Here is an 18,718-nt window from a genome sequence, read left to right on the forward strand (position 1 = left end):
TGGAGGCAATCTTCTCGGGACTAACGGTGCCCCCGGGACAGGCAGAATAGGAGAAGCTGGCAGGGGTGTGCCCCTGGATGTGTGAGGAGTGTGTGTGTGTGTGTGGTGTGTAAGGTGTGTGTGTATGCGCGCGCGCGACGCCTCTACCCGCGGGTGGGGTGTGGAGGGAGGGGCGGGGCCTGTGGGCGGGGCCTGAGTGTCGGACTCCGGGCGCTCCTCGCGCGCGGCGGTGGCCGGGTGCGGCTGCTGCACCACCGACTGGGCGCATGGAGGGGCCGCCGCCCACTGCGCCCCACCGGGCTGGCGCGGCGAGGACTGCGTAGCTAGCAACAGCATGGAGCAGGTCAGCGGGTGCGGGGCCTGGGGCTCGGGTGCGTGTCTTGCGGGGGAAGGGCGGGGGGCGGGAAGACTGGCTGAGGGTGGGCGCGCTGAGAAGGACACGGCGGGAGGGGTTTGGGGCTTTGGAGCTCCGGGCGGGGCCAGAGCTCTGGGGAGGGGATAGGGCTGGTGTGACATAGAGCTGGTGCGCGCGCGCGCACACACACACACGCACACACGAGTACTCTCCCACCACTGACACAGAGGGAGGCGCTCACCGAGGGCTCACACGCTCCCTCGCTCCCCATCCTTGCTCCAGAAGGAGAACATTTAGAAGCTCCCCTCCCACTCGATAAGGTCCCGGCCCCTTCCAGGATCCTAGTAAGCTCTGCATAATAAGGAATGGCAGAGGTGGGGGTGGCTCTCCCAGGGCATGTAACTACCGCTGACCCTCCCGACCTTATCCCCTCCCCACCGTGGGACCTCTCGATACAACCATCCCCTCCCCCCTTGCACATCAAGGGGCTTCTCCCTGCCAGGCTCCCCCTCCAGTCCCAGTTACAGCAGCTGCAGCAGCTGCTGTCACCATTTCATGGCAGTGAAAAGATGGGGTGGGCTGGGCAGCTTGTTCACATGCCCCCCAAATACAGACAGGCCGCCCCAGCCAGGCCCTGGGTGGCTTCCTTTCACACAGTCTCCATCAGAGGGGTCCCGGTGATGGCCCCCTTAGGTCAGAGCACCTCACTTCCTCCAGAGCTCAGTAAATCCTGGACAAGAGGGGCCGTGCCCTTAAGTGGGTGGGAGGGGCCTTCCCTCTATCCTGACTTGCTGCCCCCAGTTCTAAGAGGGGCAGCATCCTGAGGTGGGCTGGAGGGAGGGGGCTGCCTTGCTCCCTTCCTGGTCACAACTCAGTGAGCGGTCTTGGGGTGGGGTCTGGAGTGGAAAGGTTTTCTGTTCCTGCGTGTGCCTTTACATGTCCACGCTCCCAGGCTTAAAGCTGTGTCTGGGACCTGGGCTCTGAGACCCCTCCCCTCTGTGGCAGAGGGTCTCTTGGGTTGGTGGTGAGAAGGGGCATGGAGGGGTGGAGGGTGATGAGTCAGGGGGTGGGGTGATTCTCAGTTCTGGGGGTTGGAGGGAGGCTCTGAGGAGTCATGAAAGGTTCTCGGCATCTTCCCTGGGCTGGGTGTTATGTGTGGGGAGGGCTGTGGGCTGGTCTAGTCTCCAGGCCTGCTGGGCATCTTGGCTGTTAATTTAAATCGCCTGTGGCAGCTCCCTGGAGCACCAGGCCTGGCAGGGATTCGTCATTCTCTGCTGTTGTCATTACTGACTCTACCTTCAACTCCACTCTGAGCACAAAAAAGCAGGGGTTGGGAGACAGGACTAAGTGCCCCTGAATTGCTCGCGTTAAAATAGTTAAATTTATATTATGTGAATTTCATCTCCATCTCTTTTTTTTAAAGAAAGGAGAGGTAAGGCTAGGGAATACCACTGCTTTCTGCCTGGAGGACCCTAAACACATCTCAGTGGGCCTGTGGCTCAGTCTGAGCTGGTCCTCCATTCGCCTTTTGTACTTCTTCTGGGAATCAGCTGCTTTCCGTTCCCAGAGGCAGAGCCTGGCTCTCCTGTACCCTGGCATTGTGGAAGGGACAGAACACGGAGGAGAGTCAGGACATCAAAGGGGCACTGGGAGCCCTTGGACATCTGTCCTCTCCATGAAATCCCTGCCAGCTGTGCTGAGCGGTGGCTTTCCAGTCCTTTCTAGGTGTCCTAAAACAGCCCTGTTGAGAAGCGCAGCAGGCAGCCTGTCCCCTGGACCGTGACACACCCTCCCCCCTCACCCCACAAGGGGACTCTGATGATCAACACAACCGTGGAGGTGCCCACGCTGATGTCAGCGCCTGGAGGCAGCCGCGGCCCTACCAGCCCTGTGGGTGTCGCCAGCTTCCTGAATGTGTCAGAAGCAAGGCGTGTATGGGGTGCTTCTGAAATCAGAGCTTCTTTCACCACCCCAGGGGAAGCTCCTATTTTAAGTTTCCCATGTGCGGAGCCCTCTTGTAAAGCAAAGAATCCTTTTATAGTGCAAGGACCGCCCTGATGTGTCTGTTTGGTATGTGTGGATTTTGGCATGGAGGGTTTCCTTAAAGGGGAGCATGCCTGGAATCTCTCACAGGGGCTGGAATGGCCGGGTGGAGTGAGTGCCAGGACAGAGGGGTTTGCCCCTCTGTGGTCAGTGCCCTGACCCTCTTTTTTTCTCCATTTAATTCCCCTCACTCCTTCCCGGTGCCAGACAGAGAGGGGAGCAGCTGCCGGGGATTTCCAGAGCTTCCAGGGGGAGGTGGGAGCCACCCCTCCCCAACTCTTTTCGCTGCTCCCCTCTGTTCCTCTCCTCCCGCCATCTCTTCCCTGCTTCTACATTCCCCTCCTCTCTCCTCCTCTCACCACCCCTCATCCTCCCAGAAGGGCAGAGAGACTGGGAGGAGAGTGGAGCAAACCCTGCTCCATGCAGGGATGTGCACGGGCCAGGTTGTGTGAGGCAGGGTCCAGGTGGCCTGTGGCAGAAGCAGGGATGCAAGCCAGTTGCTGGTAGCAGTTAAAAGCCCTCATCTAGAACCATGAATTTAGCATCCTGGAGCTAAAAGGGACAACCTGGCCTAGCTCCTCCCAGAGGTATCGCACTTGGTAGAAAGAGTAAAGGCTCAGCGTCAGACTTCAGCAATTTATTTATGCTCTCTGAGCCTGTTGCTTCATTATAGAGTGAAACTAATAATACCTACCTTATAGTGTTGTCATGGGGAGTCATGCTGGTAAAGAAATAATGTTTGCAAAGAGCTTTGCACATAGTTGGTGCTCAACATACTTTAACTCCATTCCTCTCCGTCTTGGTGTTTTCAGGCCCCTGCTAGGTGGTGTCACAATCTTCATCAGTTGTCTCTTAGCCTTGCACACACACTCACACACACACAGTCCTCACCACCAGGCCAACTGCCTGGTATCATGCAGTGGAGAGCCTGTGGGGCTGAGACCCCAGCCCAGGGCCAAACTATGATATAGGTTTCCCAACATGATTCCCTTGAGGGGGGGGTGCTGCCAGTTGAGAGTGGCAGGGGTGGGCGTCTTTTGACCACACCCGACCTGATACTAGGGTTCACAGAGTGTGGCTTGCTTGCCCTGCTGCTGGCCCAGGGAAGCAGCCACCTCTCTCTCCACCAGGGTCAGAGGTCCAGAAGTTGCTTGACTAGGGCCCCAGCTGTTTGGCAGGTTGCCAATGTCTCTCAGCCCTCGCCTGGCCAGAGGGCTGTACCTCCCTCCTCAAGGACTTTGAGATAATGGGATCCCTCTTGTCCAGGATTCCTCAGGGACCTGGCAGCAGGGATGAGGGTGAGGACTGGCATGGACTCGAGTGGACTGAGGTCCTGCCCTACACCATTCAAGGGACTTGATGAGGTCTGAGGTCCCCTCTCTGGGATGCCTGGGGCTCTGCCAGAGCTGGGTCCCCCACCCTTCCCCAGCTCTCAGCCTTCAGGCCTCCTTTCCCTGCCACCTGTCTGTTATCAGCCTTCAAGGTCTAAGCCAAACACGACCTCCCAAGGTCCCTGCCTTCTCCCCTCATTATGGAAGCCTCCCTGTTTTTGTCCAGTTCTCTGTAGCACCATCACAGCACCATCCCAGCACACCATCCCAGCAACCTTTGCTGTGCTTGTTGCCCTCCCTGGAAAGTGAGCTCTTTGAGGACAAGCACATCACCTGGTCGGTCCATTCCCTGCTACCCACACAGCAGTTTGCATGTAGCCAGAGCTCAATAAATGTCTTTGAACTTGACTGACTGGGCCACCGCCTTCTTTTTTTAATTAATATTTTTATTTATTTGGCTGTGCCAGGATCTTCATTGTGGCATGCAAGATCTTTAGTTGTGGTATGCAGAGTCTTAATTTGTGGCATGAGGGATCTATTAATAGTTACCCCATCAGCAATTGAACCTGGACCCCTAGCATTGGGAGCTTGGAATCTTAGCCACTGGACCACCAGGGAGGTCCTATGGGCCACCACCTTCCTTGGAGATGAAAATTTAAGTGGGCATGAGTTGCTTCAAGGGAACAAGCAGAAAACCTGGGGGCTGAAAGCCAGAGGAACAGGTCAGGTCTCTCTTCAGCCCTTCCCTCCACTCCTGCCCTCCTACCCGTCTCCACCAGGGGGTGCTCTCTCCCCTTCCGTGGAAAGGCCGGAAGCTGTAGCCAGGTGTATGTTTGGTCATCATGCCTCTAACCCCTATGACCATAACCCCTATGGTCATCACCCCTATAGTCTTCCACTCATTGCTTTGATTCTTTATCAAATGTGAGCTCTCAGTTGGAGACTGGTGGAGAAGGCCTATTGTTTTCGTCTACAGAGGGTGAAACTAAGGCTCAGAGTATGTACTTTTCTTCAAAGACATTCAGCTACTACGTGGGCAGGATGGAAACTTGAATGTGCTCTTGGTTCGGGGCTCCTTGATGACACCGTAAAACCCCGCAACGGCTCCTAGGCCAGGCCTGATCCTGGCCCTGGAATTCTCTGGTCTGGGGACTCCCTGACTTCCCCCCACGCTCCTCTCCTAGCCCTGCCTGGGTCTGGGGAAGGCAGGTTCTTCCACTGGCAGGATGCTGGGTTCCTTTTCCTCTACTCCACTTATCACCCCCTCAGGCTCTCTCTCCCTTGGCTCCTGCTCCCCAACCAAAAAGCCTACTCAAGTGTCCCCCCAGAATTGGAGCTATGCCTCAACCCCACTCACCTGTGCTGTCCCCTGTCCCTTCCTGCTAACTCTCTCAGTGGCCCAATTCCACTTCTTCACACTTGATGCTCTTCCTCACTGCACAGTCTGGCCTCCGCCCCGCCTGTTCCCCTGCTCGACGACACAGTGCCACTTCCTCCAGCTCTCTCTCCTCAATCCTCCTTGCTGCCTCTTCCTTCCTGCTTGCCCTGAAAGGTGGGTGCTCCTCGGGTCCCATCCCATATCTCATCTCCTCTCTGCAATGTCCCTGGAGAATCCAAACCTCACTCCTGATCCATGAATGACTTCCAAAGCCATGTCTCTAGCTCACGCCCCTCTTCAGGGAGAAGGACCCAGGGTTCAAGCTGCCAATCACTACCCCACCAGCAACACAGCCTGTATGTTAAGTGTGTGGACTTGAGTCCAAATGGTGTGTGTTAATCGCCCAGTTGTGTCCGGCTCTTGTGACACCATGGACCGTAGCCTACCAGGCTCCTCTGTCCATGGACTTCTCCAGGCAAGAATATTGGAGTAGGGAGCCCAAATGCCTGGTGGCCTCGGATAAGATGCTCAAGCTCTCTAGGCCTCAGCTTCCTTATCTGTAAATGAAGATAATACTTATTTCATAGACCCTTTATAAGGCTGAATTGGAATAAGATATACAAAGGATTACTTAGCCCAGTGCCTGGCATGTCCCCTCTCCCTGAGAACACTCTAGACAGCTAATATCTCATATTCTGAGCCATAAAACTTGGAGTTGTTCTGAAGTGTAATGAAAGTTGCTTAGTCATGTCTGACTCTTTGGGACCCCATGGACTTTACAGTCCATGGAATTCTCCAGGCGAGAATATTGGAATGGGTAGCCGTTCCCTTCTCCAGGGGATCGTCCTGACCCAGGGATCGAACTCAGGAGGTCTCCTGCATTGCAGGCGGATTCTTTACCAGCTGAGCCACAAGGGGAGCCCACTGGGAGTTGTTCTAGACTCTTCTATTTCCTTTCCATAATACGTAGTTGGTTAACAAGATCCGGGGCCTCTGAGGATTGGTGCCCCCTGCCCAGGTGCAGGGCCCTCCCATCTGATCCCCCACGCCTGGCTCCTTACTGCCCCCCTCCCCGCCCCCACTCCCACAACCTCCATTCTTTCCCACGTCATGCTACAGTGGCCCTGGCACATCTCTGCTTAAATCCCTGCTGCAAGCTAGGCTGGAATCTAAGTGCCTCAGGCCCAGTCACTCCACGGTGACATCCCCACCCACATTTCCTTCCTCATCCCTCCGTGCTTCCTGCCCACGAACCTTCCACTTGGCTCCAACCACACTGCTGGAGTCTGCTTTCTCCTGCCTCCCTGCTTTTGTCCACAATCTTCTTTCTTCCCATGGCCCACCACACCCTGTCCCATCCATGACACCCTCCAAAGATCATGGCCGCTTGCTTCTGGAAGCCTTCCTCTTCTGCTTCTGCAGCCTTCCATGGCTCCTCTCCTGGGATCTCACACTAGAGTCAGGATTGGTAAGACCAGGACTCTTAAAGGGAAGGAGCTAAGCCTATCTCCTATCCCCAGGGGCCACCTCCACTCTCCTACTGCAGGGTATATTAGGACTCCCAATAAACATTTGTGAAGGGGGAAAGAAGCTGAGTGGGCTTAGAGAGGAATTTAGAAAGGGAGGAGTATAAAGAGGATCCTCAGTGAGGGGCACCCTCCATCCCACGTTGGACTTTATTGCCCTTTTCCCCAGAGAGTGTGCCAGGAATAGAGTGGATTCCAGGGAGCATGGTGGGATGCAGGTAATGGGATACAGATGTCAGAGGGGATGGGGAACCGAGGTGAAAAGGAAAGATGAGAGAGATGCTGGAGAAGATGGATGGGGGAGGGCAGGACGGGATGGGGGTGCAGGTCAAGGTGCAGGAAGAGGTGGGAAGGGCAGCAGGGTGGGGGAAGAGTCCACTTTCTGGGAAGTGGGAGAGGGTGGGGGAGGTGAGCGCAGTGCATTGTGGAGGGAGGAATTGCCTGCCGGCCAGTGTGAGCTCATTTCCTCTCACCGCCTCCTGCAGTGTCTGAGGGCATGAAGCTCTGGAAAAAGTGAGTCAGGGGTACCCTAGGGGCCACCCGCCCCCCTTCCCCACACCCTCAGTCCAGTCTGGATCTCAGTTGCCACTGCTCCCCCCCTTACACAGACAACCCATTTGTTTTGAGAGGAAAGAACCCCTGAGCCAGCCTTGGACTGTTGGAGCTTCAGGGCAGAAAGTCAGACAGAGGGACCTGGTTGAAGACTAAGCAAGAAAATACAGGTGGTGTGATGGGTTACAGTTAGATAGCAGGAAAGACTTCTCAGAAGTGGGGCATAATTTCGCTGCATATGACCTTGATGGAGAGAGGTGAGGAAGGAAGAGGAGTCATTAACTGCCCCACCACCACTACAAAAGCATCCTTTTCTACTGCCAGAGAATTTAAAACATAAAGACTTAACAAGTCAATACCTCCTTCCTGAGGCTTATAGGAGTAGGGGTGGTCTAGATGGTGTCTGGACAACACTGTCCCTTATAGGGTCCGAGTCCTTGATCCTGAGGATCTAGGACTTGAGGCTGATCGGCTCTCAGGAGGCAGGGTGGTGATGGTAGAGCAAATAGGTTTTATGAGGCTCCTTGCCCCAGAGGGGGTGGGACATTTCAGTAGGCAGAGTTGGCTTTCCCGCTTTTATTGCCTTCTTCATCCAAATCATATTCCTATTTATCTGTGGCCTTTGCCTTCCTTTCTTCACAATCTGGGTGAAGAAGTACAGGAGCCCTTTAGAACTACAAGAAGGCAAGGGAAAGAGGTAGCATAGGCTGTAAAATAAAAGGAGGTAGGAGGGATGTTATTAGACAGCAGAAAGAACTTTCCAGCAGAAACTAAAGACTGAGAGACTGTCCCTTCCAGGGTCATCAGGGGATGGGCTGCTGGGGAGCAGGGAAATGAGAAATGGACTCAGGACCCTGGTTTGTTCACTGGTCCCAGCTCAGAATGAGGCTGGGAAAGGAGGCTGTGGGAGCTTGTGACTGGAAGGCCTGGAGGGTCTCTGTTTTTATTGTCACCCATTGCAGAGTGGGTCTGTGAGCTGTCTAAGGGTATGAGCCACAGGCTGGCTGGGTGGGGGTCTGAAGCTCTGCTTCTCTCGTATGGCTTCCTCTCCCCTGCCTGCATGAGCTGAGACTAGGAAGGGAGTCCTAGATTGAGGAGCATAAAAACTGAAAGCTCCCCTGTTACCCTCACCCCCTCCCCCTCCTCCATCTCTGCCCTTGTCTCAACTGCCATGCGTCTCTGAATGGAAGGCTCCCTAAGTCTTTTTTCTGTCTCTCCCTCTCTTCCAACCAGAGTCTTTTCATCTTTGTCTCTGATTTTCTCTACCTCTCTCTGTCTCTATCTTGTCTCTGCCTCTCTCCTGCTTTCTGAGTCTCTCCGTCTCTGTTTCTGATCATCTCTGTCTGGCTTTGTTTCTCTCTGCTTCCCTTTCCGTTTCTTCCTCCCTCCCTCCCTCTCTCGGTGCTAGCTAGTCCGGTGTTCTGTGCCCGTATCCTCTTTGCTTGGCCTGCCTGGATCGTCTTTTCTGGGCTGGGCCAGCCCGAACTGTCTCTCTGAGACCGTCTCTCTTCTGCTGGCTCTGTCAGCGACAGCCCCAACCTCAGCCCTCCGGTACGCATCTGTAACCCAGCAAGAGGCAGAGGGTGCGCCCCGTCTGGCGCGCAGGGGGCGGGGCGAATAGACGCCCCACCCTCCGCGTTCGACCCCGCCCCTTCGGTCCCGCCCCTCCCGGGTCCCTGCCTGCGCCCCCAGCAGTGCCCTGGCCACAGAGCCTCCCCTGCCGCCCGATGAATGGAGTCGCCTTCTGCCTGGTCGGGATCCCGCCTCGCCCGGAGCCCCGGCCCCCCAAGGTGAGGGCGCTGATTCAGGAAAGGGGGCGGATCCAGGCGCTGCCGGGGAGGTGGCAGCAGGGCTGGGGTCGCGGCGTCCCTGTTCCGTGGGCACTGCCTGGGGCACACGGCGCGGGCACCGCGGGGCACGGCCGCAGAAACATCCGCTGGTGGTCGGGAAGGGGGCTGGAGCGGGAGCTGCCCTGAGCAAAGGACGGGAAGGAGGAAGGTAGTCAGGGGGTCGCAACGCGCACCGGGCTGCCAGGGCCAGGAGCACCGACCCGGGCAGCGGTGCCAGGCCCCCGGCGGCCGGGCAGCGAGGGCGGGAGGCCCGCGCCTTTTGTCCGGGTTTTTCAGGCGGGGCGCCTGCCGCCGTTTCCTCTGCCCGAGTTTTCGTTTTCCGTTGGCGAGGCCCCGGCACAGCTGGAGGGAGAGGGAGTGGGGGAGGGGGTTCCCAGAGCGGGATGTCCTTGGCCACTGTGGCCGGACACCCCCTCCCTGGGCCACACTCCCCTCCTGCCGGGCCGGGCCACCCGACAAGCTGCCCGGCACGGGTCCACGGCCCCACTGGGTCCTGGGGAAGAGAAACAGGGCTGGGACCCCTGGTCCTTCAGGCGCAGCTGCCCTCCCTTCTGCCCTCTCAGGCTGGCTGTGGGTGGGTCTGGGCACGGGGTGCCAGGGGCATTACTCAGCGCTGGGCTGCTTTGCTTGGTTTCTTTCATCTGCCAGCTGCTGAGGCTGGGGAGGGGCCAGCAGGGGCCTTCGGGCTCCATTGGGGCCAGCCCCCTCCATACCTCTGAGCCTGACTGCCCAGTTCTGCTGGAGCACCACCCCAAAACAACCCCCCTCTTTCCAAGCTGAAGAGTTGAACACTGACAGGTTAGTGGTTTTCGGAGCTGGGGAAAAAAGTTCTCTAGGGGGTCCAGGTTGGGATCAAGGCTTGGGCAGAGGTCTCTTGCTCTTTTAACTCTGCTGGAAGATTTAGGGCTATTCTCCCCAACCATCTGCTCAGTGTTGAGCTGGGGTCTGGTGCTTTGGAATCTCTGAGCATGGTGTGTACCTCAGAAGCTGGATGTGTGCACAGTATTCCCTTAATCTGCATCTCTATCCCCGACTCCCCCTCTACCTTTCAGCCAAAAGTGTTTCCTAATTACAAACTTGAATTTCAGGATGGACAGGGGATGGAAGTGGAGGTCATTATCCCTGAGTTCCTTGGATCGCCCCCTCCACACACTCCACCACCTACTTCATCCCCACCCCCTCCCTACTATCTCCACCCCCAGCCCCACCCTGTCTGCTGGAGGTGGATGGCATTTGATCCCCTGGGGTTCTCCCCCTCTGCCAGGGCAACAACCCCATTCCTCAGAGTGGCCGCTCTCACTGAGATGCACTCATTGGCATGCAGTTTGAATCTCAGTTACATAACCAGTCATCTCACCTCCAAACACAGCCCAAAGGCCCCACCAGCTCCAGACTCTTCTACTTGCTCAGAAAGTGTTTGGGTCCACCCTAGATTTCAATACATAAATCCTTCAATGCTGGATATGAAAGCCTCAAGAGCCAAGCCCCAGGAGCAGGTAGGGTGGATATTAGGGGCTGAGACTATACAATAGTGCCGGATCTTCTGACGGGAATCATGGCACAAGATGAAACTCTGAGGAAGCGGGTAGTATTAGGAAGGTGGCTTTGGGATACCATGGAGAATGGGGCAGGCTTTTGAGGATCTCAGCTCAAGCAGAAAAGGACTGGACCCTGGGAATAGGCCCTGTGTTTAGGCAGCCTGGATGGGGACGTTTGTGCTCCCGCCTCAGGCCAGCTCTGAGCTCATGGGCCAGGGGTGCAGGAGGCCTGACTGGCCCCCCCGTGAGTGCAGCACTTTGAGTGGGGGATGAGGAAGGGTGCTGGTTACAGAACAGAGAGTGCAGGAGTGGGCAGCGGCATCTATTGCTTCATCCTGTATTGCAGAGACACTTAAGGACTTCATGATGTATCAGATTAAAAGAGAGTCTACAAAGGAGAATGGAATAAGTTACTAAATAAAGGACTGCAGTTAGCTCTTTGGGAGAACTTCTAGGGAGAAGTTTATAAGCTGTAGCATTCCAGGCTAGCCTGGAGCATCATGCAGGGAAGTTTCCTGTGGTGTAGTGGGCTAGGTAGATTCCTATGATGTTGGATTACAGTGTAAAAATCTGGAGAGATTCATGGGAGATGCAAATATACTCAAATGAGCATATACATTAGTGCCCGGAAAAAAAAAAAAAACCGTGTTGTAAGGATGAGGAGTTGCTTTAATAGTAGAGCTGATAGCTAAGACATAATGGCAATTTCTCTGGGCCAGGATTTATATGTTACCTCTTCCAGTCCTCACAAAACCGCAGTGATGTGGGTACTATTATTTTATTATCCCCACTTTTCAGTTGAAGACACTGAGGCACAGTGAACCAATAGTGTGGCCAAAATCACATTACTAGTGAGTGGCAGGGCCAGGATAGGGACCCAGCAGTCTGGCCCAAGTTCATGATCTCACTCCACTACCCTGCGTCTCACGACCTGACTTGTCTGCTGTTACTCCCACCCTGAATCTGGGTCTGTCTTGGATACAGGCCAAGATCAAGGTCAATGTCTTGCTGGATTGGAGCTTGGTGGCTTGTCTTTCAGCTGAGACAGAAACGGGGACAAGACGCCTCAGGATGGCCAAGCCTCAGGTGTCCATCTGTGTTTGATAGGTGGAGAATCGGCTCATTTGCTCCTCCAGCCCCCCATCCCACCCCAGGCCAACCCACCACATTTGGTCTGTGGCTTGGTTCATTGGTGTTTTCCTTCCAAAGGGGCATTGGCTGTGCTCTGTTGGCTGCAGGGGTTCAAAGGTGAGATATTGGCTTGGTCAGGGGTTTGGACAAAGCCTGGTTTTAATTATCCTGCTCTCTCTCCCTCTCCAGAGAGAGCCATGAATAGGGCCTGTGGGAGCTGGCTCTGCCTTTCCCCTAGCACCCTCCACCCCCTTCAAACACCCGCCTTTAGATCCAGGCCCCCCTCTTTCATGTGAAATTGTGCCAGCTTGTCAGCAGGGCAGTGCCAGTCAGTGCCAGGCTGGCGTCTCCTCCTCACTGCCTCAGTGGGACAGCAGGCTGGGATGGACTCTGGGGCCAGCTGAAATCTCTGTCGGGGTGGAGCTTGTCACCTGTCACAGTGGGTCAGGACCAGAGGGCCCATCTTGTCCAGCAGTGGGGAGCCTGAGGCCGGAGAGTAGCCAAGGCCAGACAGCCCGAGAGTGGTGGACGGGAACCCCGGGGGTCCTGACTCCCATGCTCCCGGCCTGTGCCTTTCCCCACACAGCTCTGTCCTGGGTGCCCCATTCTGGTGCAGGGTTCTGACACTGGGAGGGAAAAAGGAGGGCAGGGAGGAGCAGGGAAAGAGGACAATGTGTCCTGTTCATCTCTCTGTGCCCAGTGGCCAGCACAGTGCCTGGCACAGAGCTGCCAGCCCTCCATAAATGTTTGTGAAATGCAGGCCGGGGAGCAGCCCCTCCCCTGGACCTCTAGGGTGCTCTGTGCCAGTTCTGCCCAGCATCGGGATGCTTGGTCTACACATCAGTCTCCCTGCCAGACTGGAGTTATTTGAGGGCAAGAAAAATAATCACGGCCACCACTTCCACGGGGGTGCATTGTCCCCATCCCATGTGACGGATGAAGACATGGACACAAAGAATTATATGGCTTCCTGAGGTCACCCAGCTAGTAAGTGGCAGAGCTAGGGAGTTGACCATGCTTATTCCAGCAGCCCCAGAGGTGCTGTGTTTATCTTGGTCTCCACAGAGCCTGGTACACAGCCAGAGCTCTGAGAATGTTTGTTGACTGACTGACTGACCGACTGTGTGGGGAAAAAACCATGGAATCCTGTAGTCTAATCCTTTGGAAGTAACTGGGTTAGAGTCTTGGGAAGGTAGCCTAGAGATGCATCATCTTATTCTCTGTGCCAGGACTGCCTGAGCCAGACCTGGAGAGGAAAGGAAAGCTCACCCTGGGGACTTACCAGGCAGTCCAGTGGTTAGGAGCTTGCACCCCCGACCCTGGACAGGAGCTAAGATCCTGCAAGTCGTGTGGCATGGCCAAAAAAATAAAGCTCACCCACACCCTATCACACCTGCCCTCCAAGGCCATTGGGGGCCCCCAGCTTTCTGACTTCTCTCTTGCTCTCACTCCCTCCTTTCCTCCCCCAGAGTTCTAAGGGAGTGGTGCCGAGCAACGGGCAGGTGGGAAAAAGACTACAGGTTGGATTAAAGATGGCTGTTTCCTTTTCATCTCTCTGGCCCTGAGATGTTCAGCCCAGTGTACCATCTTGGTGGAAGATTCCTTTCCTTTCAAGTTGGAGGGTGGATGGAGTAGCAGGTTTGGGACAGGGCCTGGCACAACTACAATTCTCCATCTCTCATGGAAAGGGGTGTTGTGTTTCCAGTCACCTCGAGTTGTAAACCTGAAGCCCAAGGCCACTTTCTCCAGCCTCCTCCAGCCTGTGTACCCCTAGGCAGGTGACTTCTTCCCCTTTGACTCCCTCTGTTCCCCTTGAATTAGCATCAAACTGTCGCTATCTGCAGGCCACACTTCATCTGCTGACAAAGGCTGGTGGGAGCTAACTAAGAAAAAAGAAGTGTGGGGAGTGTGGTCTGCCTTCTAATATAGACAGGCCACGCAGGAGACGAGAGCCCCAGGTCTGGCGTGGCCTCTGTGCGCTGGGAGGCACACTGGGTCTCTGGCCTTGCCTTCAGCCTGAGGGGCTTCAAATTTCAGCTTTACCCCTTAGTGACTGTATGACCTTGGCCAACTCACTTAGTTGTTTTTAGTTTCCATTTTCTTGTCCCTAAAATAATCCCTCAAAATTGTTGAAAGGATTAAGTGAGGTAATACTTTACCTGGTGGATGACATTTGATAATTGCAACTATTAGCTTAAACTGTTATTAAACAAACAATGATCAGTGGATAGAAATGAAAATGACACACTTTGGGCTCAATAAAGAGAATCCTGTATGGTTGGAGTAATCTGAAGAGCTGTCCTTGGAGGTAATGAGGCCCCCACCAGTGGAGGTAAGCAAGCACAAGTTGGACTAGAGAGAATTCAGGCATTGGGTGAGGAGTCAACACAGAAAAACCTAAGGACCCTGCTTTGGGATCAGCGCTGTGTGGTAAGAAATTAGAGGAGCAGGTGAGATGTGGTCCCTGCTGTCAGGAACTGGGGAGAAGAGTGAGAGGTTGGCTGCTGTGGTTTGGGCTGTGAGGCACCTCTGAGGAAAGGGAATCCTGAAAGGCTGCCTGGAGGAGGCCTGGGAGGAAGGGTATGGTTCTGATGGGTGTGAGAAGCGGCCTGGGAAGGGCTTGGTGACTGAGGGGCAGTGAGGTGTCTGGACCGCAGGTTCTGCAGTCAGCTCAAAGCTGCCTCCACATCCTGGCTGCCCAAAGGTATTGGGTGAATGGTGGGGGTGGGAAATGGGTAGTTCCCTGACCTCCCCACCCTCGAGACTTAGCTGGACGAGGGATCAGGACCACTCCCTGTGGCAAAGAGCCGGGGCCTGCAAGGAACAGAACTGGGGAAAGAAAGACTTCTCATGCCCAGTGCATTTGGGGGCGTCCGGGGGTCGGGGGAACAGTGGGGCCTTTGTCCCCGGCCACCGGGAATCTGGCCCAGCAGCCAGCCCTGGGTCTGGCTGGGCCCTCGGCAGGCAGGTCCTCTTTGAAGTGACCCTTTCAAAGCTCAGCCTGAGCCCCTGGGAGGAGAGAACTGGGGCGGAGCACGGAGATGACAGACCCACAGCCAAGGATGGAAACAGACCCGGCGCTGGCCCCTTCGGGTGGGAGGGCTGGTGGGAGGTGTGTGGGCCGGAGGAATGTGGCCAGACTGGGGGGACATGTGGGAGCCATGTGGAAGGACAGCCGCTCCAGGGTCTTGGCCGCCAAGTGGGGGTTAATTAGGGGAGGACAGAGTTCATTTTGGCCTGGTTTCCAACAGTCCCTAGCTTGATTTCTATCTGACTGTGGGCTCCTAAGTCTGCAGCTTCTTCCTTTTTAATTTCCTCAAAGTGTGTGAGAGCTCCTTGGAGAGAATTGGGTGTAGATGCAGGACTTAGAGGCTGTGTCTGAGAGCCCCCGAAAGGCTGGAAGGGGAGGCTGCAGGGCAGACCCCTACCCGCCACCGCAGTTTCCAGCATTCTCTGAAAGAGAATGGATATTAGAGGCCGCCCCCACCTCTGGGCCTAGAGAAAGTCCAAGGCCGAGGGGCTAGAAGCAGAGGGGAAGGGGCAGCCAAGAGTGGGAGGAAGAGGAAGGCTGGATGCCAGGTGAGAAGCAGGTTCAGGCTGCTCAGTTCTGACCCGAGGGGAGTGGACAAGAGCCCATGGTCTCCCCAGCTCTGACCGCTATGTTCCATGAAAGGGAGAACGGGAAGGGGCGAGTGTCTGTTGGTGGGTTGTTTTGGACTGAGCTGTGGACCGTGGAGCCTTCGGAGCCCAGGTGAGACCCCTCCCCCACCTTGAGGCTCTTTTCTGGTTCAGGCCCCTCATCCCCATCTTCCCCTGGCACCATGGCACTCTCTGTACTTGGGAAGACACTTCTAAATCTCCCTTTCCTCTTCCGAGGGTGTGGCCCCTGGTTCCTCCCCAAGAGAAGGGGAGGAGGGAGCTGAGCACCAGGCCATGATGGAGGGGCTGCGGGTGGTTCTGGTACTTTCCTGTATCTTGCACTGGCATCTGAAGGGCTGAGCCCTCATTAGCTCTAATAAAGCCTTGGCACTGTGCCCCCCTCTGCCCTGCAGCACCTGGTGGGGGTGAGGGGATAAGGGGGCAGCTGAGATTGGACCCACAGCCCAGGAGGGGATGGCGTGTCTCCAAGAGGAGAGAGTGGGAGTTAGGCAATGGGGGTCACACAGCAAGGCCAGGATTGCTGGTGGGAAGAGAAACGGGTCCCCCTCCCTGTCCCACTGGGACCTTTTCCTCCTCCAGTGGTTTCCAGGTGCTTAGATCCCCACAGTGGTAGGGAAAGCATTCTCTGAGACTGGGTGTGGCCCAGGGTGCTGAGGACATTCCCAGGCCTGGCTTGCATGAGAGTGTCCCTCTTCCTAATTTCAGCCTGGGGCAGGAGAAGGACCTGACGCCAAGAACTGGAGGCTCAGTGCCTGGGAAAATCAGGCAGTGGCGAGGTCTTAATACAGACCAGACCGGACTTTGTTCATTTGGTGGCCATTTCCTGTGCACTGTTTGTGTTCCAGGCTCTCTCTGTGGATGAGTATGAAACAGTCCTGCCCTCAAGAGGTTCCTTGTCTGCTTCCCCACCAGCCAAAAGCTCCACTAAGGTTTTATAAGGGGTTCTGAGATGTGCACGTATACTATCCACCAGTGCAGACACCCCTTGCCACCCCCAAAAAATATTGCCCTGAAAATTGGCCAGATCTAACCAGAGAGACAGACCTACAGAAGACACAAATGGTGTCTTCACCGCGACATCATTTCAGTGTAAATGTGGTCACAAAAGTGATGATGGGAGTTTAAAGATGGAAACAGTGCCACTGGGTAGAATTTCTATAGGGATTGGTTAAAAACCAGTTGGTGATATGATTAATCTCCTTTCTCTCATCTCCTCTTTCCAAATCTATTGTTGAGAATTCTTTGGTGAAACCTCTTCTGATCAATTTTCAAGGACTGTCGTGAAGTGGTTGTACATTTACAAATAACAAGAACCAAGACCCTGAGAGGCTAAATTACTCCACCAAAGGTCATCCAGCATCCAAATTTAAATCTGGGTCTTTCTGAATTCTAACTAAGGCTATCGTGTGTCATGGCTACTTGCCCAGACAAGAAAGAGCCTGGGAGCACAGTCCCCATCCTGGAAAGGTGGCCACTTCTCCTTGCCCCCAGCTGAGCCTTGAAGTCCAGGTAGGGGCTGGCATAATGAATGAAAGGTGGTGGATGCAGGCAGCATGATTATGTCTTGCTTCTCTGTGACCCTGCATGCACAGGGTTTCCTCCTATGTCTGGGATTGCTCATGAGTGGTATGGAGGACCCCAGGGCTCCGTCAGTAAACGTGGGCTGAGTCCCTGCCCCGCTAAAGATGCTCCAGCTCTGAAGGGAAGAAAGCTTCCCCAAGGAGGTGAGGCTTGCCAAGGCTTGAAAGATGCCTGCTGGGACAAGTGGGATAGTGAAGAAGGGAGAGAAGGGCGTTCTAGCCAGAAGGATCCAGCATGAGCAAAGGCAAGGAGGTATCTAACAGCCTGGCCTCTAATGGGGCTAGTGAGTGCAAGATTGAGAGAAAGAGAGATTGAGACTGTCAAGGCCAATGAGGGCCAGATTCTGGTCCTCTTCTCCATCTCATGGCGGATCCTTCATGCCATATTATGGAACTTGACTTGCTCCCATCGATACTGTGGAGCCATGGAAAGGTGTCAGGAAATGGAGGAAGCAGACCAGGTGAGAGTTGATGAGGGCTGAATGTGGAATTGGAGATGGAGGGGACAGGATGGGAGTAGAATGTGTCACCCTCTTCCCCTTCCCAGAAACATGCCATACCATCTCTTCCCCTTGTCTGATAGAACTGCCTTGCCTTCTCCATTTCAAACTCCTGTTTATCCTCAATATCCAGTTCAAATATCCTTCTCTGTAAATCTGCCACACACAGACACACACACACACATATGTATCAGCCACCAATTCCTCAAATATAAGGGGATTTCCTCCTCTGGGCACTAGACTCTAAGCCCCATGAGGGTAGGGACTTTGTCTTGTTCACTACTCTATCTCCAGCTTCTAGACCTGGTGAAATTGAATGAATATTGTTGACTGATGAACTGAAAGTTACCATAGTACTTCACAATGCCTTGTGAAAACCGTATAATAATAACATTAGGAGTATTGGTTGCAACTAACATTTATTGAACATTTCAGTGTCAGGCACTGCTGTACTGAGCACTTTATACACATTATCTCTTTAATGTGTACAACAGCCTTATGGGGAATACAGTATCTCTATTTTATAAATGCAGAAACAGAAGCTCAGAGAGGTTAGTAACTAGTCCAAGGACACACAGCTAGGAAGTGTGACCAAGAAACGGGTTGGGATTCAAAGCCAGATTCTTCTGAATCTTGTTTAGGAATGTTTAAACACTATGCTCTGCAGCCTTTAAATTTTATCTCATGTCTGTCTCTTCATAAAATCAGGAACTGTTTTATTAACTTAAAAAAATCCTTTGTGAACTACTGAACTAAGATTTATCAAAAAAAAACTCCTATGTGCCAAGAACTCCACACTGAGCCCTCTCAGGGACGTCATTCACAGCTGAGGCTTGGAGAGGGAAGAGACTTGACTGGGGTCACACAGCTGGAACCTGATCTTAGGTCTCTTGGACTCCTAGCCCTTGGGGACACCTAGTCAATCATGCCAGAATGAAAGAAAGAGGAGCCAGGCTCTGAGGTTGACTGAATCTTTTGGGGGCACACAAGGGGTTGCACTGGGCTGGGGACTGAGTCTCCTGTTCCTGGTCCAGTGTGCTCCCCACTTTGGTCATTGATGAGAAAAGGGGAGGCAGAGATGGGCTGCTGTAATTTTCCAAAAGCCCAGCTGTCAGACATACGAGCTCCAAGGAGGAGAGGCTGACCTGGCCCTGAGGAGGGCAGGGAATGGTATCTCAACCGCAGAGCCTTACCAGGGCCTCGACAGAACAGGTTGAGAGGTTGCACATATCACTGCGACTCATCCAAGGCGTGACCGGAAGGACCGCTGGGGA

General features: G+C 54.6%; 1 protein-coding gene across 5 annotated transcripts in view; it reads left to right on the plus strand.

The window, feature by feature from the left end:
• Positions 1-223: 223 nt before the first annotated feature.
• ARHGAP23 (Rho GTPase activating protein 23) overlaps positions 224-18,718 on the plus strand; it is an 81,403-nt gene continuing 62,908 nt past the window's right edge. For 2 of the 5 annotated variants that reach the window (XM_027519790.1, XM_027519793.1), the window contains exon 1: positions 8,873-8,975. In XM_027519790.1, the coding sequence (XP_027375591.1) occupies positions 8,913-8,975 (63 nt within the window). In that variant the 5' untranslated portion in view covers positions 8,873-8,912. Of the gene's footprint in view, positions 344-8,872; positions 8,976-9,747; positions 9,834-18,718 lie in introns of those variants that run through there. The other 3 variants (XM_027519792.1, XM_027519794.1, XM_027519795.1) reach the window with 3 other exon arrangements.

This window comes from Bos indicus x Bos taurus, chromosome 19 (genome assembly GCF_003369695.1).
Source record: "Bos indicus x Bos taurus breed Angus x Brahman F1 hybrid chromosome 19, Bos_hybrid_MaternalHap_v2.0, whole genome shotgun sequence".
NCBI lineage: Eukaryota > Metazoa > Chordata > Mammalia > Artiodactyla > Bovidae > Bos > Bos indicus x Bos taurus.